Source organism: Nicotiana tomentosiformis, chromosome 5 (assembly GCF_000390325.3).
Source record: "Nicotiana tomentosiformis chromosome 5, ASM39032v3, whole genome shotgun sequence".
NCBI lineage: Eukaryota > Viridiplantae > Streptophyta > Magnoliopsida > Solanales > Solanaceae > Nicotiana > Nicotiana tomentosiformis.
In genome coordinates, this window is record NC_090816.1 from 22,594,814 (window position 1) to 22,618,680 (window position 23,867).

General features: G+C 35.8%; 2 protein-coding genes across 3 annotated transcripts; both read left to right on the top strand.

Moving 5' to 3' along the window:
• The first annotated feature begins 7,480 nt into the window (after positions 1 to 7,480).
• On the top strand, positions 7,481 to 15,200 carry LOC104115057 (peroxisome biogenesis protein 12). Its single transcript, XM_009625628.4, has 10 exons — positions 7,481 to 7,763; positions 8,973 to 9,078; positions 9,463 to 9,611; positions 11,023 to 11,272; positions 12,115 to 12,224; positions 12,886 to 12,960; positions 13,191 to 13,277; positions 13,415 to 13,501; positions 14,259 to 14,396; positions 14,919 to 15,200. The coding sequence occupies exons 1-10, from the start codon at positions 7,656 to 7,658 to the stop codon at positions 14,988 to 14,990; spliced, it is 1,182 nt and encodes a 393-aa protein (XP_009623923.1). The 5' UTR covers positions 7,481 to 7,655; the 3' UTR covers positions 14,991 to 15,200.
• Positions 15,201 to 17,833: 2,633 nt separating this feature from the next.
• LOC104115056 (multiple organellar RNA editing factor 2, chloroplastic-like) lies at positions 17,834 to 22,558 on the top strand. 2 transcript variants are annotated; one of them, XM_070202071.1, is made up of 4 exons: positions 17,834 to 18,410; positions 19,926 to 20,023; positions 20,118 to 20,183; positions 22,182 to 22,558. In XM_070202071.1, the coding sequence occupies exons 1-4, from the start codon at positions 17,992 to 17,994 to the stop codon at positions 22,310 to 22,312; spliced, it is 714 nt and encodes a 237-aa protein (XP_070058172.1). In that variant the 5' UTR covers positions 17,834 to 17,991; the 3' UTR covers positions 22,313 to 22,558. The 2 variants fall into 2 exon arrangements, with proteins under 2 accessions (XP_070058172.1, XP_070058173.1); XM_070202072.1 differs by lacking the exon at positions 17,834 to 18,410 and adding an exon at positions 18,488 to 18,546.
• Positions 22,559 to 23,867: the final 1,309 nt, after the last annotated feature.

The window sequence follows — 23,867 nt, forward strand, 5'->3', positions numbered from 1 at the left end:
AACTAGGGAGTGGAGACCCTATGTCCAAAATAACTTCAACTAGGGAGTGGAGACCCTATGTTGGAAAAGCAGACTAGGGAATGGAGACCCTATGTCTAAAATTATCAATTAGGGAGTGGAGGCCCTATGTTGGAAAAGAGACTAGGGAGTGGAGACCCTATGTCTAAAATAAAATCAACTAGGGAGTGGAGACCCTATGTTGGAAAAGGTGAGTAGGGAGTGGAGACCCTATGTCTAAAATAAAATCAACTAGGGAGTGGAGACCATATGTTGGAAAAGCGACTAGGGAGTGGAGACCCTATGTCTAAAATAATCATCAACTAGGGAGTGGAGAACCTATGTTGCAAAAGCAGACTAGGGAGTGGAAGCCCTATACTACCATGATTTTTTTTCTTTCTTTTTAATTTCATATATTTTTTAAGATAATGAGTAAAATGCGGGAAAGAGTTTGGAGAAGACTTCCCTTTTGGAGTAGTTGCTGCAAAACTGTTTCTAGCCTTTGCGTAATTTCGTTTTGGTTGCACCTGATTCTTGCAAGGTTGCTTTTGGATTGCACCTATTTCCCTTTCTTTTCTTTTTTTTCAAACAAAGAACAATTTGTCAGTTTGAAATGGTGGTTGGTTTTGTAGCCTTGATTGTTTCAGTCACTTGGTCTCGGTCCTTTTAGTTGCAACTGGTTGTATCCTGAATATCGATTGCATTTCTAACCTCGGAGAACCTCTGGCTTTTCCGGACTTTGCCATTATGGTTAGTCACGTGGGACTTAACCTTTTCAACTTTTATTTTGCCTTTGTGGTCATTTGACTTTGAATTTCCTCTTTCAACAGTTTTTGATTTCGAAACATTGGCCAACATGGCCAGTTGGAGTCAACTTGATGCCCTTGCCGAGATTGGGTGCCTTTTCTTTTGCACATTGGCTTGTATCAAGTAAGAACCCTGTAAATCAGTCCTGCCTTCCCTTCTTTGTCTTAGTTTCAGAACAGAGTTAAACCGAAAAGGATTCAAAGAAAAGCAAATAATGGAATGGACAAATAAATTTAGACAACGGGTATCCCTTTTGGGGAAAAGAAAGAAGGACTTATCTGGAGTGTATACAGACTTCAATGAACATGACATGCCTCTTGGACTAGATTCCTGATTTGTGTAAACCGTCCAACTCTCATAAATTCATCACAACTCTTGCTTTGAGACTAAGAAACTTTGCCCAGGACTGTGTCGATGCCAGTGACTGTGAGGATCCTCTTTTCGATCAGTGGCGCCCTTTGCGGGTTTTCACCAGCTGGCCTCTCTCATTTCTTCTCACCATCGCCTTATAGTGCTCTTTATGAGCTTTCACTAACAAGACTCTCTCATTTTCAAATTTCTCTGCTTACCATCGCCTTATGGTGCTCGTGAGGTTTTCACCAGTAAGACTCTCTCATTTTATTTCTCTTATTTTGTTGTATCAAATCCGAGTAACTGTATCCTCCCATTTTGAATCTCTTTGCCGATTGATCGGAAGGACTTGAAAAGAATTTGGATTGAATTACAACTTTAGAACCTTTCAGACAAAACCATCGCCAAACCATTATAACATCTGTCCCAGTTTCAGTTTTGAGGGAATTTGGATTTTTGTTTTGGTGTGACTGAACCCCAGAGAGAGGCTGCCTACCTATCCTTTCGGAATCAAGTCAAACGTAGTTCAAGGACGAGAACTTTATTTTTGATTCTCTTTTGTTTTGATTTTCTCTTCTGTTTTAGTTTCTTCTCTTTCTTTTTCCTTTCCTTTTTTCTCTTTTCTTTTTCATTTTTCATTTCATTTTCTTTTTCTTTTCTTCCTTTTTTTTGTATTATTCTTTTTTTTTTCATTCATTTTATTTTTCAATAATGACTTCCGGGTTCCAATGAGGGTAATCAAAGAATGGGAGCCGGTTCAAAAGGGTTTGCAAAGGGTTAAATATTTGGATAGTGAGAAAGAAAGCATTCTTTATCCCAACCGTAGAACATTAATGCTATATAAAGGACTCAACATAGTACCTTTTGACTGCACCTGTATTGACAATTATTTCAGGGACATTTTCTTCGATGTGTTCCAAGTACACCGCTCTCTTTTGGCAATACTCTTGTGCAATGTATGGACCTTTCCAACCTGAAGCCAATTTTTCTTTAGCTGTTCTGATTCTTTATTTTATTTCCTTAAACCTATCTTCATTGCATTTTGATTCTTGATTCATTATTTCGAAGTCTGACAGCGTTTTAGGATCGGGGCATGAAATCCGCAAGCATGTAAGGTTATTGAAATCTGCATTTAACTGAACTGAAAAAAGAATAAGAGAAGTGACAAAAGTGACATTCCTGGACAATGAAATATTAATTTCATTTGATTCTGTTTTTTTTTTATTTATTTCAATTGATTTTTTTTTTGAATTTTAAAGATAGATGGGTTTACACCGGAAAGTAAGACAATAAAGTAAAACATCTGGATCACACCCTGAGATAATCCGGACGCAGAAAGGAAAGCAAGACTGGCTACTGACACTCCCGTCTAATAGGGAACTTTCAGGCTTGGCGACCGTTTTTGGCTTTTCCTCTGTCTCGGAAAGGGTTGTAAGGGCCTTCAATGCCGTATCAAATTCCTCATCTCTCCAATTTATGTTCATCAAACCCTCCGAACCACTCTGAACGGCATGTGATGTGGCCTTAAAGGCAGTATGACTCAAGATTTGGCGTTTTTCGCTTTTTTTTGGTTATTTTTGTCACTCTTTTCTTTCTTCTCCTTTTTTTTTTCACTCACCTTATTTGATGTCAATGATCGAATCCGATGCGGATTGCCTATGTATCATGACGCCGCATGAATCAGATCTTGCGTAGTTCAGAAAGATTAGGAATAAACTAAATAAACTAACTCTTTTTTTTTTCTTCTGGATTTTGATTTTTTTTTTAATTTTCGAAAGACTTATAAAGAAGAAAGTTTTTTTTTTAATTTCGATTTCTTTTTTTTTTTTTGAGAATTTTTGAAAAGAAAGAAAATATTATTTTGGATTTTGTTTTTAATATTTTGGGAGAAAGACTTCTAAAAAGAAAAGGTAGAAAATATTTTTGGATTTTGAATTGATTTGTTTCTTTTTTCAAATGAAAGACTTCTATAAAGATTTTTTTTTTTTTTGGTTTTAATTTTTTTCATTTGGGATTTTCTAAGGAAAAACTTGTAAAGAATGAATTAAAGAAAAATATTTTTGGATTTTGACTTTTTTTTTAAAATTTCCAAAAGAAAAACTTCTACAAAAGAAGGAAAAGTTTTGGATTTTATGTGTCAAAGAAAAACTTATAAAGAAGGAATCAAAGGAAAATATTTTTGAATTTTTGAAAATTGGGGCCGGAACCGATGAGGTTTGCCTACGTATCTCACATCCGGTGAGAATCAGACCCGCGTAGTTCGGTAAGAAAAGCATGACCTTTTATTTTAAAAATATTTGGCGTATTAGGAAATGATTTTTTTTTCAAAATGTTGGCAGAGTTTGGGGATTTTCAAATACCTGAATTTTTAGAAATCGGGTAAATTTCTCTCTCTTGCATCACTCTTGTTTTTCTTGATTTTCTTTCCCTTTTATAGAAGAAGGTCAACATGCAAGCCGAAATAAATAAATGTACAAGTAGCACGTAACAATGCATCAGGATGGTTTTTTGATTTGGGTACACTTGTCCTAGACGGACCCAACCCCTGTGTTGAGTCCCCAAAGTCAAATGCACGTGATGCAAACAAGCGTACCTACTAGGGATCCAGCATGAGGTTATGTCATTCTAAGTTTAAATCCTGGGTGTATTGTTCTAGACTTGGCTTACCCGAGTAGACAACTAGGGGGGGGGGAGGAGGGGGGAAAGCAGCGTACCGGGAATACAGAAGCTTCACCGGCTTTGCAACTTGTCTGTACCTCGCTCTAAAATTAGGATATGACTCTAACAGAAAAAAAGCTACGCGAAGCGCACGCTTCCCAGAAGATTCAGAAGACTCAGAGAGAATAGGGTTTCGTAACAGTTTATATACAGTTCAATCAATATCAAAGCGGTAAAAAGCGACATTTAGCACATTAGGCTCAAACATGTAATATTAAAGAATCACAAGAAAGCCAAGCATAACAGTTATTCTAAGCTCGAATTCTGGACCCTGAATCAGAGATTTTAGGTTCGTTTCCCCAGCAGAGTCGCTAGAGCTGTCACACCTCCTTTTTCCCGAGGGGATAGGGGATAGGGGAGTTTTTCCAATTTAAGTGACATTATTCGAAATGAAATTATTTATTTATACAGAGTCGCCACTTAAAATAATTTATGGTGTCCCAAGTCACCGGTTTATTTTAGAATCCCAAATCGAGAAAATTTGACTCTTATTTTTGGTCCGCGAACACAGAAGATCGGGTAAGAAATTTTGTTAACCTGGGAGAAGGTGTGAGGCACTCCCAAGTTCCGTGGTTTTAGCACGGTCGCTTAACAATTAATATTTAGCGTAATTATCTGATTTATTACATGTTTTAAACCTATTGTGCATTTTTGTCTTTTATCGCTTTTTAATATTTATGGAACTTATTTGAACAAGTCGCGATGTCGCAAGCTCATTTGTTTTTGTATATATTGCGAATCGCGTCACGTGAAAACGCACCCGCGATTTACAACATATTTATTATTATTATTATTCGAAGTTGAAGTCAAGTCGCGTGAAACGCGCACTTGAGTTGGGGTGTACGTATCGTGACCATGCCACAGGAAGCATACCCATAGTCATGATGATTTATTAATCGTGCCTAAAGCAACTAGCACATGTTCATGATTTGTTTTTCCTTACGGGTTTGAGATTTGTGTAAGGTCAAGAGCTATGAAAATTAATTGTGAAAAATGGGTCAGCTTTTGCTCTTACTAAATTGGGCCTGACAGAAACTATTTTGGACCAGATAAATTAAACTGGATCGTTGTACAATTTGCCCTTTAAAGCCAATTAATGAGTATGCCCAGATACTAGTTCATCAAGTTACTCCCTTATTAATTAGTCAATTGCAGTAGTATATGTTTCATTAAGCACAACCCAACCACCAGGCCCAATCATTTTTTTTTTAAGTCCAACCCTCATTTTTTAATTTCAACTAAGAGACATAGATTTTATCCCCAAAGTTCAAACATTCACTATGTGTCCAAAAATTATTTTTTTATAAATCTTCATGTTAATCATCAAGAAAGTAGCAAAATTTAACAAAAGCTAATGAGACCTAACAATTAATACAAAAAAAATAAAAATTTAATCTTCATGAATCTAAATAAGATCTATATTCAAGCATAATGTCTTAATAAAACAATGATGAGATAAATGGACATTTACAAGACTGTTTTGAAGCTCGGAGAATGGACAAGGATGTAAATGGAGCCTCGACCAAAATCGACAAATGGAGCTCGAACTCGACGACTCAACTTTGGAGCTGTTATTTTCTATACAAAAAGGGACTGTTTCACTGGATTTTCGGCTCGTTTTTGTGGTGCTTTTTAGCTTGGTTTCCAGTTGGTTTGGGGCTGGAGTTTAGGTGATGAATTGCTGGATTTTTTGAAAGAAAGCCGAAGAAAGAATGACACGAGTAGAAATTTCCTTATCCTAGAAGAAGAAAATAATTTTTTCTCAATTCCTTCCTCCCTATTTTTTGCTTTCTCTCCTATTTTTTCCTTTCTCTCTCTCTTTTTTTTCATCACATTTCTCTTCTATTTATAGAATTTTTTTTTAAAAATTTTCAGATTTTTTTATTTTATTTTATTTTTTTATTTTTAATTAAAAAGAATTTTCACTTCCCATTTTTCTTATTTTTTTTTTTAAAAATAATTCCCCACTTTCCTTTACTTTTATTTTTTAATTTCTCACTTTTTTTTTACTTTTAATATATTTAAAATCCCATTTTTTACTTTCTTTTTTTATTTCCCACTTATTTTACTTTCTTTTTTTTATTTCCCACTTACTTTTACATTTTAAAAAAAAAAAAATCAGATACCCTTACTTTTATTTTTTAATTCCAACTTTATTTTACTTTTTATTTTTTAAATTTCCACATTCTTTTACTTTTATTTTTTTAATTTTCCACTTTCTTTTAATTTTTTTAATTAAACAATTTCTACCTACTTTTACTTTTACTTTTTAATTTTATATTTCTACTTTTCCTATTTTTTAATTCCCATCCGAATTTTCTTTTTTCTTTTTAAAAAAAATAATTTTTATTTCTTTTCTTTTTTTAATTCATTTTATTTAAAAATAAAGATAAAAATAATACTAATAGTAATAATTTACCTTTTAAATTATTAATAATATTTTCTATATATATATATATATATATATATATATATATATATATATAAGTGTAACAAAGCTAAAAAAAATATATATTAAATTCTTAAAATATTTACATAGTAGAAGGTGATAAAAATTTAAATATAGTCAAAAATTAGGTGCTCACAAGTATTATAAATAGCTATGTAATATGATTTAGCCACAAATACACTAATTCCAAAATAACACCTAAACTCATTATAAAATAAAATTTTATATCTTTAATATTTTAAATAAAAATATAAGAGTTTAGTGATTAATTAAATATACAATCAATATATTCGTTTTTGCGGTACTAATAATAATTATTTTATATTGGATTTTTTATTCTAAATTATTTTTGAGAAGTAACACACACACTTGAGGATGGGGATAAAAGACATAATAAAATTGTTACTCAATTCAGTGCAATTTATTTGCAGTTTAAGCCTTTAAATTTTTAGTTGAACACTTGGCAAAAGTACTCGAGCTTATATTAGTGGAGGTGGTTCCATCTCACGAGGGTGACGAAATATGAGAGTATTTGTTTTCTACTCATCATCTCATGTTACATAATGGTATTTGATTTGATGCGACTTTGATATAGTAACATGATTTATACATTACATTAGTGGTATTATCCACACACAAAAATGAGTTGTTGAAGAAGTTGGATACAACAAATCATATTAATGTTTCAAATTTAAATTATATAATGAGTTGAAATTATTTAATGATGCAAAATGTTGTGGATCGTACGAGAATACGAACTAATGTCATGTAAAACATGATCATAGAGTATTTTTATGCACTATTGACGTAAACAAAATCGCACAATTAAATTAAATTAAAAAATATTACAATTAAATTTATTTAATAAATATTAATTAAATTAAATTATATCAATGGTATAAAATCACAGTGCAATACTTTTATTTGTTTCTCATCCGGTGTCCGGTATCCATATTGGGGTCCGACGAAATCCTAATTCCTAACAAAGGCGACTTCATACCTAGTGACTCGAATCCGATCTCTGGTTAAGGATGAATTAGTACTTACCACTCCACCACAATCATTGTTGGTGGCAGTGCAATATCAATACTTAAATTCTTATATTCAAATCATTGGGTATTTATTTATTAAACTTATGAAGAAACCTCTAATATATCTATCTTTGTGAAAAATAAATGAAAGAGTATGCAAGAGCAGAAAAAGGAAAGAAAGAGAAGAAAACTGCTTTTATCATCTTCCTCTTCCCAACAAACTGAAACTCACTGAGTACAAAAAAAAAAACAGAAGAGAAGAGAAGAGAATAGCAGAAATATTGTTTGGAGAAGAAGAAAAGATGTTGTTTCAAGTGGGAGGACAAGGAACACGTCCCACCTTCTTCGAAATGGCAGCTGCTCAGCAGTTACCTTCTAGTCTCCGAGCCGCTTTAACTTATTCACTCGGTGTAAGTAACCAATTAGGGTTTCTAATTTCTAATCCATCTATTTCGGCTGTATTTATAACTCATAAGAGATAAATTGTGTAATGGGTATTTAGTATTTTTATAGCGGAAATCATATATTCAACCATCTTGGAGTTGAGGCGTAGTTTTTGTTAATACCGTTCAGCTCTACTTAGTAGATGTATTTTAGTTCTTAAAAGAAAAATTATTAGTATTGGAATGAAATGGGTCAAAATGGAGTGTAATGAATATTGAGGATTTATTTTGCGGAACTCTACTAGTTTGGCATTGAGGTGATGTTTTTATTATTACTGTTCTGCTGTACTTATTAGATGTATCTTAAAGACAAATAATAAGTATTGTAATGAGAAGGTCCAAGTGGAATGTAATGAATACTGAGGATTTATATAGCGGAATCCAACTAGTTTGGAATTGGGGCTTAGTATTTGTTATTGTTGTGCAACTGTGCTTATTAGACGTGCCTTAAAAGAAAAATTATAAGTATTGAAATAAAAAGGTTCAAAGTGGAGGGTTAGTGGAATTAAACTAGTTTGGAATTGAGGCGTAGTTGTTATTATTGTTGTGCGGATGTACTTAGTGGATGTGTCTTGAAAGACGAATTATTAATGTTGAGCGGAATGGATATGGAAGATTTATCTCTATGGACAGCTACTTTGGAATTGAGGCATCATTGGTATCTTTAAAAAGGATGACACCAAGGATATTACGTAGCTATCACACACCAAGGGTGCCAGCATTCATAATATTCTTTTATGAGGAATAGTAACTTGCGAGGGTGCTAGATTCAAGATGAAAATAGTTCTAATCTTCCCCACTTCCTCCTAGTGTTACACTGTTACTGCCTCCTAGGGGAAGGAAGAAAAGCAGGGCTTCCTTCCAGGAGCAGAGATGGTCAAACTCTTGGCGGGCTGCCAAGTTTCGCCTACGCAACAATTTCACAAGATCGAACTTTTTTTGTTCAGCATTGTTGTTATTGTTGTTGTTTAGCTGTAGTTATGTGATGTATGTTGGGTAATGTTAGTCATTGCTTGCTTGATTGCAAACTCTTGGCGGGCTGCCAAGTTTCGCCTACACAACAGTTTCACAAGATCGAACTTTTTTTGTTAAGCATTGTTGTTATTGTTGTTGTTGTTTAGCTGTAGTTATGTGATGTATGTTGGGTAATGTTAATCATTGCTTGCTTGATTGCAGGTTTTAGCTTTAAGAAGACCTTTCATCCACAAAATTCTAGATTACGAGGATGAGTGCTTCGCTTTGCTTATGCTAGTTCTTGAAACGCATAGCTTACGAACTACAGGTATGCGTGTTTATCTATCCAGATACTCTGTGGTACCAAACAGAATGACCAGTTTGGAGTACGAGACTCAAATTCTCTAATTTTTGTCTTGATTTAGACATTATTCTTAATATTGTTTGTATAATTTTTTTTTTTTACATATGTAGGAACTATATACAAATACTACACATTTTTTATGTTTAAAACATATTTTTAAAAATATATGACAAAATTTTGACTCCCCAAGGGGTAATGCTGAGTATTTGTAATTCGTATATGACTATGCATTTTCTTTTTCATCCAGTCGTGTGTGAAATGCTCTGGTACGATTGCAGTCTCTGGTCAAATGGTAGAACTAATTATTTGCTTTAGCTTTAACATTTATTACTTTTTACTTGTCCTCAGATGGGTCTTTTGCTGAATCTTTATATGGCCTGCGAAGAAGGGCAGTTAAGATAAAAGTTAAGGGTGATAACAAAGGTTCAGATGTGGGAGAGGAAATTAATCACACTGGTCTGGAGAAGCGCCAAAAAGTTCTTTCAGTTGTGTTTCTGGTAATTTGTTGCACTTGATAACTCACTTATATCGTAACATAAATTTCTCATATTCTGATTGATCTCGTGGAGCAAAATCACCGTTATCTTGCTGTACTAAACTTTGATTATTCTTGTTGAAACACTTTTTCATTTATAAATGTTATTGATAACGAAAAAGGGAAATCTTGTACAAATGCTGTTTGCAAAAAAAGAAAGTCTAACACAGACATGTCGATGAAAAGCAGTCGATCATCTACTCATGTAGGGATTTCATGTGTGCTCCAGAATCACATAAAAAAGAAAGTTCCAAGAATCTATTAGGAGAGTTCTCAGTCCCCTGAAAACCTTTCTGTTCCTTTCTTTCCAAGCTGTCCACACAAGCACCAACGGTGCCAACTCTCATGTCTATTACCCCTCCCATATTCTGTCTGATCCTCCAATTCAGCAACAAAGGCCTCCAACTCAGCATCAGGGGTTTATCGGTGACAGGCGTCACCCCTTCCACCCCAAGCGAGTTCAGTCCACAATTGAAAGGCAGTTGGTAGTGAATAAGTGATTTACACCCTCCTCTGTGTTCAATTCTTTCTTCTTTCTCAGGATTTCTGCTGAAGAATTTCTCCCCGCACCAAAAGAGCCACTTCAACCGTTGCATTCGAGTCCACTTGAAGAATGTGGAAATAGCGTATTCTGCTATGCCTTCTGTAAAAGATACAACAGTGAATAAACTCCTGTATTTTCCTTTCCATCTCTATAATCATGAAGGCCAGAAATATCTGCATATCTGAAAAATAAGAGTATGCATATCTCCCTGGCTGTAAGACCTTAGATTTGAATACTAGGTTGAATTTTCCGTGCTCCCTGTATATTTCTGCAGTACTTGCTGATTTTTTAATAGAAACATTGAGATGTTCTGAATGTCGCATAGAAGATTGTCTCCATACCATCACCAAGGGTGTGACATAACAATCAATGAAGTGGGTGAAAATCATGGAAACCATAGTTCAAATCCCATTAGAGAAAAAATATTAGGTGATTTTTCCCCATCTATCTTAGTCTTGGTGGGCAAAGTTATCCAATACCTGTACTGGTGGGAGGTAGCAAGTACAGTGAAATAGTCGAGGTGTGTTCATGGATACCATCACTATAGAAAAGAAGGATTCTCCGCACGCCACCTCGTTTGCAGAAACTTACTGCAATCCCCTTTTTTGAAACATCTAATAGGATGGAGGAAAAGCCTAGAATTGTTAGTAGGAATCGGAAGTCTTCTGGCTCTTTTTCTTATTTGCTAACTTCACCCACGAATTTAGCATCTAATATATGTCAATATGTGTAAAGCCATGACTTCAAAAATGATTGCTGTATCAAGTTTTTGCCTTTTAAAATTTACAGCTTTTGATAAATGCAACGACATAATTTGGATGTGTTTTAGGTCATATTGCCATATCTTAGATCAAAATTGCATTCAATCTACAATAAAGAAAGAGAGGTTGTGCTTCAAGCTACTTTATGGGGCCATGAAGGTGAGAGATTTGGTGACACGGACTATTTTGATGGAGCTGGGAACTCCATAGTTTCAACGAGCAGTTCAGATGCAGAAGAATCAGTTAGAGATCGGTTGAGAAAGAAAATTCGAAAGATTGTAGCTGCTTTCTACCCATGGATACATGCTGGAAATGAAGGTAAATAGGGCTTAATCCCTCATTTGTGATTATTCAACCACAACAACAACAACCCAGTATAATCCCACAAGTGGGGTCTTGGGAGGGTACTGTGTACGCAGACCTTACCGTACCCTGTGGGGGTAGAGAGGTTGTTTCTGATAGACCCTCAGCACAAGAAGATGAAAAGAGACAATAAAACTGAAATAGCAACAGAGGCTCATTTGTGATTAAGAATATACTAATTTTTTGTGTGTGTACTGTTCATTCTGTTTCACTTTTTGAAATGAGATGGCGAAGATTTTCCTATTCGTTCTGGTCATTAATCACTCATGTTGCCTCTTATAAAGTATCAAGGTAATGGAGGAATTTCTCTTGTATATCTTCGCAAGAAGTACAAGATATATATACATGTACTTCGAGTCCAAATAAGGAAATACTCAAAAGAAGAATCCTGTAAATCTGCTATCTTTATATGGCCTGTGTACATGGCTAAGAAGTACGTCTAGGTTCATTTTGTAACACCTCTAGATGGTCTTACCACCTGTACAATGTGAAAAGGACCCTAACCTTCATGGTGAAACCTTTGCAATTCCGTCTTTGAATCATTGCACCTTGTATCTTTTTGGGCTTCACGTTTAAAAGCTATGTTGCTCGGATCCTCTAAAAATGACGCCGCACCCGTGTCAGATCCTCCAAAAAATGAATACCTTTTAGAGGATCTAACACACACCCGGCGATATTTTTGAAGGATCTGAGCAACATAGTTCAAAAGTATAAAGTAACTTGTCACCTCTTCAATGGAGATCTTTTAGCAGGTCCTGATACCATCCTTCACTTATTTCTGCCCGATAATCTTGCAGGTTTTTCATTTGCTTACCAGCTACTGTATTTGCTGGATGCAACTGGATTTTACTCTCTAGGACTTCATGCTCTTGGTATTCATGTTTGCCGGGCTACAGGGCAGGAGCTGGTATGTCTGCAGACAGTTTCTTGTTAGTCTCTCTGGTTTGGAAGAAGTTATTAGTTCTGAAAAAGTATGAATTTGTTTAGAGAATTTTGTAGCGCCTGTACTATTTAGTATTCAAATACAAGTAAGATAACTATGAATCAGTAATGATCTCCAAGAACTTTTAGGCACCCTTGCATGAACTTCCGAAAGATTAATGAACTAATAGTACTATGTTAGTTGACTCAATATGTAGGTGACTAATTTTACCGTGTTAAGTCATCTAAATGTGTAACAAGTGACATGAACTATCTGTATGTGAATGATCAATTGGATAGTGTAATTTTCTGATTCTTGGAAGTTTTATTTTGACGATTAGAACGCTGGATAATTCAGTTGAAAATTTTAATTCTGTGCTGGTTTGATAATGGTTCTCATACTTACCTTATCCAAAAAAGATAAAAACAAAGAGCTTTGAGGTACCCCCTCCTATTACCTTGAATCTGTGGGTATAAGTTCCAATTTAGATCTGTGTCTATCCAATTTAGATCTGTACCAAGAAAAGTTGCAATTTAGATCTGAATCGGTCCAATTTAGTCTATCAACCAATTGATCTTATTTACTGTGTAATTCCTCTTTTACCATGTTGTTATTTAAGATTTTCATTTATGTGATGTCAAGGTAGATGGATACTTCTTCAAGGATTTCTAAAATAAGAAGCCGTGAACGCGAGAGACTACGAGGACCCCCTTGGCTAAAGGTCTGTGTTCATCCCGTGATCTCTTTTCCATGTTTCTGTTGTACTAGATGGGACTATGTATATCTTTCTTGGTATTAGTTTTACTTCTTTATTGAGTCCCCGGTAGTTAAAACAATAGAAAAACAAAAAATGGAAGTGCCCTTCTCTTTGATGTTTTCGTAGTGTCGTGTGAAGTTATCATCACAGTCAATATTCTGAGCTTTAATACTTATAAACCATTAACATTTCAGGCGGTACAAAGTGGTTTACTAAGTTGTGCATATGGAGTTCTTGACTATGCTCAAACTGGCCTGATTGCTGCAGTGTTTTTCTTTAAAGTAAGTGTTCTTTAGCTCAAGTTCTGCAGATTTTCTAAGTAATTCCCTTGGAGAGATTATTTTTCTTCTCACGTTTTGTTATGCTCATGTATCAACGCTATAGCTATATTTCCCTTTATGTTCTTCAATGAACTCAGATGATGGAGTGGTGGTACCAATCAGCAGAAGAAAGGATGTCAGCTCCGACTGTTTATCCACCCCCACCTCCTCCTCCACCTCCAAAGGTGAGTACATTTCCAACTGGCAATTTTGGAACATGTGAAAGATATTTTTGGCAGCCATACTGCTCCAACTTTGACGCCTTGCTTAGCTCAATGGAGATGAAGAATGTTTTTTCTTTGTTTATGATTCATATTGGATGAGCAAATACATTTGATACTTGGTAACAATTAGATGTGCTTTGCTCAGTAAATTGCGATCTGGTGCATGCATTTTGGCTTTTGCAAGTCAACCATAATTTCTGAAGCTTTAATATGTGTTCTGACTTGTCAGTTACATCAATCCATTTAAGCAGTCGACAGGAGCTGGAGCTAACGATGTAATACGAATATGAATTATATGTTACGTGTGTATAAAGAGTATCATTCTCCCTACATATGGTTGCACTAATGCCATTGAAGTTTTTATTTTATGTAAAAGCTCACTTGCTTTGGCATTCTTAAAGTAGTTTGGATAAATTAGGCCAGAGTATTTAAGCCACTTACCAATTGGAAGCGACCAAGATACTTGTAAAAAAATAAAAATTGGAAGCGACCACGATGGTGAAAATTCATGGTTTGTCTAAATCTTCAGCTAGTGAGTTTAGTGTGAGCCTCCTCTGAAAGACAACAACTACTAACCTTTTTCTGTTTTGGTGAAATATGGATCTGGAAAAAGCTTTTAGGTTTTGGTCTTACACTGGTTTTATTATGCATAAGTGAAGTAGTTTTTTCTTGTATTCCCGCAACAATGCTTATGTATAACATTTTTCAATTTAAGCAGGTTGCAAAAGAGGGAATTCCACTACCTTCAGACAGAACGCTATGTCCTTTATGCTCACAAAAGCGTGCAAATCCATCAGTAGTGTCAGTTTCAGGATTTGTCTTCTGCTATTCCTGCATTTTCAGATATGTTTCTCAGGTGAAATTTCAGAGTTAGTTGATACGATGCGCGGAAACTAAATCGCATGATGGCAATGTTAAATTGGCTTCTTTATACTTAGTACTGCAATAATCTCTTGACCTGCTAATTGCAAAAAGAACCCCGGGAAAGAAAACTACAAATACAATTATATAATTTTGTGGAAATATCGTTATATATATTTTTTCTGTTCAGATGCTTTGTTGTTAAGCAGCTATTCCCATGACTATCTAGTATCTACTGCTTTTACTTTTTGGTAGCTGTTAGTAAAATCATGGAGCTGATTCATCTATACTTATCAGTGATTCCTCCTGTTAGCCTTGTAAACTTGGTTACTAACCTATCATTTATCACAGTATAAATTACAGATAGTGTAAGAAAATTTTATACTGCATGTGTATATAACTTAAGTCTGTGTGCAAATATTTTCGGCTTTTGTTAATGTGTGGTGTTTACTTATTTCTTTTTTCTTTAAATATCTTTTCTTTTTGTATATTCATGTTCTGTTTTCCTTTTGTGCAGTATAAGCGCTGCCCTGTGACACTTATGCCTGCAACTGTGGACCAGATAAGAAGACTTTTTGATGATGTTTAATTTCTCTCCAGGATCAGAAGGGATGAATAACCGTGCCGTTACAGAAAACGTTGAGATTATAGGTGGATCTTTTTTCCAAGGCACTAATCCATCACATTGCCTCTACAGTGAATAATCTTGAGTGTATTCTACTTTTGCCATATTGTTGTAGTTCAAAATTTAGAATGCAATTAATTACGGGGAAAAAATATCTCTGTGTTTACCCCAGAATTCTTTGGTTCCCCGTTATCTTTCAGCCCTTCTGTGGCATCTGCAAAAAGTGTTAAAACATTTGAGTCCCACAATGTAAAGTGGATAGTAAAACTTAAAAGGAAAAAGGAGAAAACAGAGAAATTGTAAAAACAGAATAACATACATGATATAATTAGGACATGTAATTTGTAAGTAAGAAAGAATTTGTGACTCTACATAGATGAGGAAATGACGAAAGTTACAGTTACTAGTCATTAAATTAAGTACAAAACAAAATAGTCTTGTTGGATCAAAATTGATTTGACCAGTTGAAGAAACAAATATAAAAAGTACTCCCTTCGTTAAACGGCTATTTTGTATCTACTGAAGGATCAGACAACAATCAAGAGATCGCAAGGATTAAGACCACATTTAAAGAAACAAGGCCAAATACCCGGACGGTCCTTAAACTTGACCTCAATTTCCATTTTAACCCTTAAATTCAACTTAGTACCTATTGAAAACTCTAACTCAAATAAAGGTGTACCTATTAAACACAGATGATGATATGGTATATTTCTGTGACATGCACCTAAGTTAGACGCGTGAAATGATCATTTCTTTTCCTTTTTTTGTTTCAAAACATTTCTTTTCCCCCACACATATAACGACCACCCACGTTGGAGAAGAAAAGAAAGAAACAGCCACTCATATCCACCGTGTAACCACCCGATCACCACCACTCTTCATCCACTACCGCCACTATTCACCGTCTTTCCCCAAAGATCAGTTGCAAGCCTACAACTATGTGAGATCCGATTAAATAAAACCCACTGTCTTCTTCCTCACCACCTATCTATCGTCGCTCACCATGGTTCAAACATAAGATTTCAAAGCTTAAAATGCTAGAATCTGAAATTTTTCAAAATTGCCTGCTTTATCCCAGAAATCAGAGGCAAAACTACCACAATATTAAAGAACAAAGAGAGAAACCCAGCAGAGAAACCCCATAATTCTGTCTACTCAAAAATCAAAATGGATGATTCAACTCAAAATTAAACAATTTCAAAAGTGTTCAAGCTTAATTTCGTGAATCACAACATGCCCGACGAAATCAAAATAAAACTTGGAAGCAGTCAAACGTTAATCGACTTGTTGTGGCGTCACAGTGGTGGGTAGCATGTTGTGGATTTTCAAATTATTCTTGTAGGCCATGAAATTGGGTAGACATTTAAGATAGATTGCAGAAGAATTTTAAAACCTGTGGAATAATAAGTGAAGTGGAATGTGAAGTATTTGAGATAATATTTCTTTTAGTGATGGTGTGTATGTGGGTGGGGTGGGGTGGGGTGGGGGAGGGGGAAGATGATGATGATGGGTGTAGAGAAAGGAGACGATTGGTGAGAAGATGATCTGCTAGGGTGGGTGGGAGGTTTCTATTCTTTCTCTTCTTTTTTTTGGTTAGCTGGACTTAGTAGCCACATGGTTGTTTGTCATTCGTTAATTTTGCTATGTCACCGCGTCTGAAGTGCACGTATTATCCCATTTTTACTAGTTAGTCACGAGGTATTTAATATGTATACTTTTATTTGAATTAGAGTGTTTAATAGGGACTAGGCTGAGCTTAAGTGCTAAAATGGAAACTGGAGCCAAGTTTAATGTGTCGTCTAGGTATTTGGCCAAGAAACAACTATTTGTATAGTTGTAGGGATGGCAAGCAGTGCGGGTTCTCTCTTAACCCGCAAAATTTTAACTTGCTCCGCCCCCGCATAGCTCTTTTAACCCGCATCCACCCGCCCCGCACCACACCCGCGTCCACCCGCCCCGCCCCGCACCTTTTTTTTCCTTTTCAATTGTCTTATTTTATTTTTGTGATCAATGAACGCGGGATCAGCATGTACACACACATAGTCAGAATAAATATTTTACCATCTTAATTTATTTCAATAAAAAATAGCGAGTAATTTTCTCATTTTCTGTTATTGTTCAAGTTTTTAGTCTATATTTTCATATAGTTACCGTAGAGATTTGTATTATACTTATTCGTCAAGTGACCTCATTGTTTTTGTCATAATGGAAGAACATTAATTTATAGTGTATGAGATTGGATTTGTTAAAATTAAACATTTTCTACTCCTTTTCAGTTGTGTGAAAAATTAGTATTTAAACTCACACCCGTACCCGCGAAAAAATATTTTTCTTTAGTTTAACCCGCCCCGTCCCGCCCCGTCCCGCACCCGCATATGTCTAAACCCGTACCGCTCCGCATATGTCTAAACCCGTACCGTCCTGCACCCGCACCGCCTCATTGTCATCCCTATATAGTTGTCTCTTCCTAACTCCATGAAGTGAAAAAAATATTGTTACTATTCAGTAGTTTTATTTTACTTTTTGTTATAACCATATGGCGGGCACACATTTTTTCAATCTCAGGACTCAAATCCACAAAAATAGTCGTTTTAAGACCACATTTAAAGAATAACCATAATTTAAAATATTTAAAGTTTAGTCATTTCATAATCAAACTTTAAATCTCGGGTATGAAAGTTTCAAACTTCAAACGTCGGATCTAAAGTTGTTAAATTTCAAACTTTCGGAAGTTTAATTTTGACAGTTCAAAACTTCAGACCTTAAAGTATAAAGTTAGTGAAAGTTCAAGACCTGTGCTGTTCCCCCACCCCCCGCCCCCACCCCAAAAAGAAGAAGAAAAAAGGGAACAACAATAAAGCCGACTATCCCTTCCCATAAACCCTCGTCTTCACCTCACTTCTCTCCATCATATAAACCCTCCAACTCCAACAATCCCTAACTCTCAAAAAATTCATCAAAAATGGCGTCCTCTAAAATCACCAAATCCATTACTCGAACTCTCTACACTTCTCGCCACTACTCTCGCTTCCTCTCCTCCTCCGCTTTATCTTCGTCGTCAATTACACATCCTCCACCTCTTCCAGCCGTCGGATCTTCACCTCAACCGTCATTTCTCCTCTCCCACTCCCTTCTACCCATAAACCCTAATTTCCTCAAACCGTTCAGTCTCAGTTCTGTTAGGTTCCGAGTGAACCGGGCCGGTAACTCGCCTTATACTCCGGGGACCGGCGACCGGGTTCCCACCGAGATGGCCCCGCTCTTTCCGGGCTGCGATTACGAGCACTGGCTCATTGTTATGGATAAACCTGGTGGAGAAGGCGCTAATAAACAGCAAATGATTGATTGTTACATTCAAACCCTCTCTAAAGTCCTCGGAAGGTAATGAAAACATCTAATTTTTTAAGTTAATTGTTAAATTATAAAAAAAGTTATGTGTAGAAACTATGTAAAATATACTATAAATGTAGCAAATGATGTATTGTTACATTGAAACCCTAGCTAAAGTCCTCGGAAGGTAATAAAAACACCCTAGCTAAAGTCCTTAAAAGGCAAAAATAGCATAGTCCTATCGTCCTGAAAAAATGGTAGGCTTAGGGCATGAGAGATTACAGACATTATTTTTCAGCCTGAGTAATTAGTTGTTCTAAAAAAAATAAAGCTTACATATGTAGAAACTATGTAAATATATACTATTAATGTTAGAAACATCTTAAAATTTTGAAAAGGAATTGCAGGGAAATAAGAAAATACTCCCTGTGTAGTAAATGTCTGTGTTTTGATTGTGACGATTAACTAATCTAGTTTACAGTTGTTTCAAATAAAACTTACATATTCACTCTATATAAAAGTAGATATAACCCTTATCAAAAAAAAAAAAAAAGTAGATGTAACTTAATATTTTTTACTTGAATATGTTTAAAAGATATACTCTCTCTGTTCCAATTTATGTGAACTTGTTTGACTGAGCACGGATTTTAAGAAAAAATTAAGACTTTTGGAATTTGTGGTCCTAAACAAGTCAAAAAGGGGTCCAAAGTATTTGTGTGGTTATAAAAGCTTCTCATTAAGGGTAGAATTGGAACTTTAAGCTGAATTGTTTCCAAATTTAGAAAGGAGTCATTCTCTTTGGAACGAACCAAAAAGGAAATAGGTTCACATAAACTGGAACAGAGGGAGTATGTTTTAAAAAAGTTGTTTTGACTCTTAAAATTTTGGAAAGGAATTGCGAGGGTGATAAGAAAATACTCCCTCTTTAATAACTGACGGAGCTTTGATTATGAAGATTAGCTGATGTAGTTTCCAGTTTTTTCCGAATAGAACTTGCATATTCAGCCTATATAAAAGTAGATATACCTTAGTCTGTTTTACTTGAAAATGCTTAAGATATATATATTTTTTAAAAGTTGTTTGACTTGCACCCAAGGTCGTGGCCTAATAGTCACTGCAGTAGGAGGAGAATCATGAGATCTCAGGTTCAATCTTAGTTGAGTCAAAAAAACATTAGGTGCTTTCTTCTTATCCGCCTAAGCCTTGGTGGGTAAAGTTACCCAGCACATGTGTTGGTGGGAGACAGCAGGTGCCCAGCGAAAATGTCGAGGTGCGCTCAAGTTAGCCGGACACCACCGGATCCAAAAAGAAAATCGTTTTGACTTTCAAATAGTAACACTTTCAGTTTTCTTTGGATGGAGGAGTATAAATGTGTCTAGATAACTCATTTGTGCTTTTCTGTTCATGTAGCTATTCAAGTGTATTAAGTACTAGAATGAAAAAGGCCCGCGTGAAGCACAGTTGTTATTGAGGATTCATATAACCTACCCTGACTAGTTTAGGATTGATCTGTAATAGTAGTAGTTTTTTATACCTACTCATGTAGCCTCTCATTTGAATGTGTAGCGAAGAGGAAGCAAAAAAGAAGATTTACAATGTCTCATGTGAGAGGTATTTTGGCTTTGGGTGTGAAGTTGACGAGGAGACTGCAAATAAAATGGAAGGTCTGTTGAAAATGATTTACTTTCATTTGAATTGTTTTTTGTGATAGTCATCAGTTTATATCAAAGAATTGACTTCGAATGTTTTCTGCTATAGGTTTGCCTGGTGTCCTCTTTGTGCTGCCTGATTCCTATGTTGATCCTGAGTACAAGGACTATGGAGGTAAACATTCTTTTAGCTATTTGCTGATTAAAACAAAACATTCTTTGAGCAATTGTTTGCTCTTTGTTTGGCAGATTCTGAGCTGTAGGTCATTTTTCTTAAGGTAGGAGTATGACCCAATAGCTAGAATCAAGAAATGCATAAAAGAAGTCTGTTCTTGCTAGTTGTTTCTTAAAATTCTTGTCTTTGTCCTTTATGTGTAACTGTTTCCAAAATATAATCCAAACAGTAATTTGAATTGTAAAATCTATAGTTTGTTTCACCAGCATGAGCATTCAGAGGTAACAAACTGAGATTAATGTTGGCTTATTTGAAGAAAAAATAGATGAAGAATGTGGTTGGAAGATTCCATGGTTTCTCTTATATAGTGAAGACAGCTAAGCAAGGGAAAATGGCATTGACAACGTTAAAAAAAATTAGAGGAATATACATTTTATTGGTTAGGATGTATGAGTTGCTTTGAGATATAGACAATAATTGGTAGCGGGGAGAAATTTCAAAGACGTCTTACTAAGTCAAGACATAAAGAAAATGTCATATTGTGAATTTAAATCAACAACAACAACAACAACCACCCAGTATAATTCCACTAGTGGCGTCTGGGAAGGGTAGTGTGTAGGCAGATCTTACCCCTACCATGGGGCAGAGAGGCTGTTTCCGATAGATTCTCGGTTCCCTCCCTCCAAGAACTCCCCACCTTGCTCTTGGGGTGACTCGAACTCACAACCTCTTGGTTGGAAGTGGAGGGTGCTCACCACTAGAGCAACCCCCTCTTGTTTGAATTTAAATCCTCACATGATATAATTTCTTTTCATAAAAAGTTGTCAATCTTTTCGTGATAAACCTGAGAGGATGAATAGGTGAAGTGAATAAGGAGAGTACCCAAGGGTGTGCTCTAATGGTCAATGAAGTGGGTGCAAATTTTGGAGACCATATTTCAGATCCTAGTATAGACTACAAATATTAGGTGATTTTTTCCAATCTGCCTATGGGCAAAGTTATTCGTTACATGTGTTGGTCGGAGGTAGTAGATACCGCGTGGCATAGTCGAGATGCACACAAGTTGGTCCGACATCACCGGTTGCAAGGGAAATTTTTTTTTTTTTTTTTTTGGGGGGGGGGGGGGGGGAGGAGAGGGGCGGTTACACTGAGCATGAGGTTCCTAATCACCACCTAAAAGTGATCCACTATGATGTAAAGAATTCTAAGAATGTGTGAATTCAACATATACAGACTCTGCTTTAACTCAGTCATCTGCTTTGTAGAACGTGCCTTTAGAAGGATGGATCTACCGGGTGACTAATGTATCCCCTATTGCATTAGTGTTATTGCGAAGATACCTTGTCTTTTACCCATTTGCATTCCCCCCTAATTAACTTGCTGTGTGCTCACCTAAATCCAGAACAGTTTCAAATTTGCTCTAACCGATACAAACCGTGATATTTCTTTTGGACTTGCCAAAAAAGATTTTGCTTTTTTCCTAATGAACTGATAGTATTTTGTGAAAACCTGGAAACATTCTGATTTTGAAGCTTTTAGATTTTACGGAGTGCTCCATGTAATTGCTGCTTTTAAAGGTGTTTTTTTTTAATTGATACTTTCATTGAGTTCAAGCTCAGTATTTTCTCTATCTTCAGGATTTCCTCTTCTGAGGTGGCTAGCTTCTCAACAGACAAGTACAGAGTTCAGACTCGCTTCTGAAAAATAGAAAATTCCTCCCCCCCCCCCCCCCCCCACACACACACACACACACACACACACACACAAAGTAAACCCACTAAAACTGCTTTTTGGTTCATAGGAGAAAATTGTATCTGTTAGATGACCTTGATTTTGTCTTGTTATAGTATTATTTTTCCTATGCCTTCCATGCTAAGGTCTGAGATTCATGCGTCGAATGTATTTAGTTTTAACTCTATCGGCTCTTTCACTCCATTATATTTGATGAAGGATGTGTGTGATTTTTCTCTGGCACTGATCTTATCTAATTCTTTGCAGCTGAACTTTTTGTTAATGGAGAGATAGTTCAGAGATCACCTGAACGACAGAGGAGAGTAGAGCCTGTCCCTCAGCGTAACGACAGAATAAGACCCAATAGATATAACAGGCGCAGAGATAACATGCGATGAATTAAGGTTCAGGTGGCTTGGAGTTGTAAGCACGGTTGTGTGGAAATTCGCGTGTTAGAGAAAACTTATTAACTTTGTTTCCGCATTTGGACATGTCTTCAATCAAGCTATGTTTCTGTATTTGCTCTATTTCACATTTCAAACCAGTAGTCCTTCATCTTCTCAGTTACTAAAACTTGAATTTGTCTGATGTATATACTACTATGAGATAATTTTAAGAATCTAGTATGATTGGCTCTTTGCTAATGCCATTTGTCGAGGAAAACCTTTGTGTGGAAGGCTTTGCATTTTGTAGGTTGAACGTATCCTGGTATAGCCACAAATTCCTATGATCATTTGTTAGTGCATGGTTCATATTCGTAGTGGAGTTTCTGCAAACAGCAACTTGTAGACAGTGTAAAAGAATTTTTGCACAGTTGAGTCACTGTCCATGAAAGTGAGATTAGTGACCTATAAAATAAAGCAGGCTATTTGTTGCAACAGCTCAAAATACATTGATGGTGTAAAATTGTTGCACTGTCTGTGTATAAGTCTTCTAAATTTCTTGGGGAAAGAAATAGAAAGGGGTCTTGACCTTAGATTGTTGGTCCAATCCTGACCTTGCCTGAAAACAATAATTAGATAATTGTGAACATTTTGAAGGCCTAGTTAATATGGCAATGGCATCCTGTGTGTCTTAACTATTAACGTGTGCATGGCAGAAGTCACAGTTACCATTTCAGTAAAGTATTCAAGCCATTGCTTAGTCAAATTAGCAAAAATAGTGGAAAAACAAGGCGAAGTATAAACCAGAGATAATTCCAAGCAGGAGTTGGTGGAAGGAATGTACTTCTCTAGCCATTTTAGTGAAGCATCGAGCAATACTTTGTCAAATGAGGTAGAATAGAAATTGTTCTCTGCTCTATTCTTTTTCCTTTACCTTCTGGCTTCTGGTTCGATTATATGGTGACTGATCTATTCCAGTAATGGGGCGCTCAGGTATGTGGCGAATGGGGATTAATACAAGGCTAATATAAGACTGCCATCGAAGCTAAATAGGTTTAGCATGTCCATAATTTAGACTCCATGGGTTCTAGGTTGAAAATGTACGTTCTGAAATACATGTCTAACCATATCTATATGCGTTTTTTCGCATAAGTTGGAAGGGGTGAGTTCTATCGAACCAGTGGCTTCTATATTGGATCTGCCACTGTGACTGAAATCTGAAGGTTGAGTTTATTCAAACGGTTTTGGGTTCCAATAAAAAGGGATCCATTGTCCTCGCTGCCAGCCAACTCGTCATCGTTGCAAATTATAGTTGTGTCAAACGTCAATTATATGTTGCAAAGATATGCAAGGCAAGAAAAGTAATATGCTTGGGCGAATGCGTTTGCACAAAGGTTTTTTTATATGAAGTATGCATTTGTTATCACAAAGAAGCAGTAGGTATAATGACTAGTAGTTCTTCCTAGAGTTAAAATCTTAGATCTTGTAATGATATCGCTCATATCTTTTCTTGTTTAAGAATGACTAGTATTGAAAACGCTAACTTTCTTAATTTTCTCATTTATTTCTT

Excerpts from the sequence above, each read along its gene's own strand:
- LOC104115057 (XM_009625628.4), top strand. The coding sequence starts at position 7,656 with ATGTTGTTTCAAGTGGGAGGACAAGGAACACGTCCCACCTTCTTCGAA. Across the intron at positions 7,764-8,972 it reads CTTTAACTTATTCACTCGGT|GTTTTAGCTTTAAGAAGACC; the intron begins GTAAGTAACCAA and ends GCTTGATTGCAG. Across the intron at positions 14,397-14,918 it reads TTTTCAGATATGTTTCTCAG|TATAAGCGCTGCCCTGTGAC; the intron begins GTGAAATTTCAG and ends CCTTTTGTGCAG.
- LOC104115056 (XM_070202071.1), top strand. The coding sequence starts at position 17,992 with ATGGCGTCCTCTAAAATCACCAAATCCATTACTCGAACTCTCTACACT. Across the intron at positions 20,024-20,117 it reads GACTGCAAATAAAATGGAAG|GTTTGCCTGGTGTCCTCTTT; the intron begins GTCTGTTGAAAA and ends TTTCTGCTATAG. Across the intron at positions 20,184-22,181 it reads TGAGTACAAGGACTATGGAG|CTGAACTTTTTGTTAATGGA; the intron begins GTAAACATTCTT and ends AATTCTTTGCAG.